This window comes from Pteropus vampyrus, unplaced genomic scaffold (assembly GCF_000151845.1).
Source record: "Pteropus vampyrus isolate Shadow unplaced genomic scaffold, Pvam_2.0 Scaffold239, whole genome shotgun sequence".
Classification (NCBI taxonomy): domain Eukaryota; kingdom Metazoa; phylum Chordata; class Mammalia; order Chiroptera; family Pteropodidae; genus Pteropus; species Pteropus vampyrus.
Window position 1 is genome coordinate 322,105 of NW_011889020.1, and position 1,403 is coordinate 323,507.

The 1,403-nt window shown below is 67.7% G+C and overlaps 1 protein-coding gene across 1 annotated transcript in view; it reads left to right on the top strand.

The window, feature by feature from the left end:
- SLCO4A1 (solute carrier organic anion transporter family member 4A1) overlaps nt 1–1,403 on the top strand; it is a 20,071-nt gene that overhangs the window by 9,863 nt on the left and 8,805 nt on the right. Inside the window, exons 5-6 of the mRNA XM_023519897.1 lie at nt 662–783; nt 1,157–1,274. Coding sequence (XP_023375665.1) covers nt 662–783; nt 1,157–1,274 — 240 coding nt within the window. The remainder of the gene's footprint in view (nt 1–661; nt 784–1,156; nt 1,275–1,403) is intronic.

Below are 1,403 nucleotides of genomic sequence, written 5' to 3' on the forward strand. Positions count from 1 at the left end.
GAGGGGTTGGGCAGCCGTGTGCCAGGAACCGGGGCAGAGACCAGAGCTGTTTCCCGTTACTCTGCGCCGTGGGTCTCTCTCTGCTCTCGTCTGTGGTGCCGGGTTTTGTAAATCTGAGCAGCAGAGACAGAGACAGAGACAGAGACAGACAGACAGACAGAGACAGAGAGACAGAGAAAGACAGACAGAGACAGAGACAGACAGACAGAGACAGAGACAGAGAGACAGAGACAGAGACAGACAGACAGAGACAGAGACAGAGACAGACAGACAGACACAGGCAGACAGACAGAGAGCCTGCGGCGGGCGGGGGGTCCTCGGGGCGGAGCGGGGCGCTGGAGGCTGGCCCCGTCCTCGGCACCACTGTCGGGCTGGCTCCCCTGACGTCTGCTGGGACACGTGGTGGCACTGCCAGCTACACCTCGAGCTCTCTCTGCAGATGGCACGTCCCCATCGAGGGTCTAGCGCTCTGCCACCTCTGGCCTCAGTTGACTCAACTGGGTGTCCATGTGCATGCCCTGTGCAGAGCGCAGGAGGTAGGTGGGGCCCGCGTCCCTTGCTCTGCGCCCCCAGCCTGCATGGACCAGCACGAGGGACGTCCCGCTCATGTGCCCTGGACGCATGTGGGCGGGACGCTGAGCCCCGATGCCTCTCCCCACAGGACGGAGCTGACCACCGAGAGCCCGCTGTGGGTCGGCGCCTGGTGGGTGGGCTTCCTGGGCGCGGGGGCCGCGGCCATCCTCATCGCGGTCCCCATCCTCGGCTACCCGCGGCAGCTGCCAGGTGGGTGCTCCTGCCCCGGGGGTGCGGCGTCCTGCCCCTGCCCCCGCCCCGGGCCGTCTGGGACACCGAGGAGCATGACAGAGCCCGCCCTCCGTCCTGTGGGGCCGCCCGGCCACCCCTGGGCCCCCCACCCCGCGTCCTCCCCGTCAGGAGCCACGAAAAAGGCCTGCTTGGGTGCGGGGCGGGAGCACCCCTCTCCTCGCCGTCCCGGCCTGTGCCACCTGCTGTTCCCTGCCGGCCGGTCCCCGTGGCATGTGCCCAGTTGACATTCGCCCCGCATGCTCTGTCCGCTGGACGGTCCCGGGCTGGGGAGGGGCAGTGGCTCCGAGCAGCCCGTTGGCGCCTGCCCCCCGCTGACATCCACGTCCCCCAGGCTCCCAGCGCTACGTGGTCATGGGAGCGTCTGAAACGCACCAGCTGAGCCGCAGCGGCCCCAAGGCGGCCAGCAGCCCCGATTTTCACTTCGGGAAAATCATCCGAGACCTGCCTCTGTAAGGACCCTGGGAACGGCCCCCCCCGCCTCTCACCCACCTCTGTGTGTCCTGCAGACCCTCCGGGGGTCCCTCGCTGAGTCTTGGCCCCAAAATCAGTGTGCAAGCTACCCTGCAGGCCATGTGGGG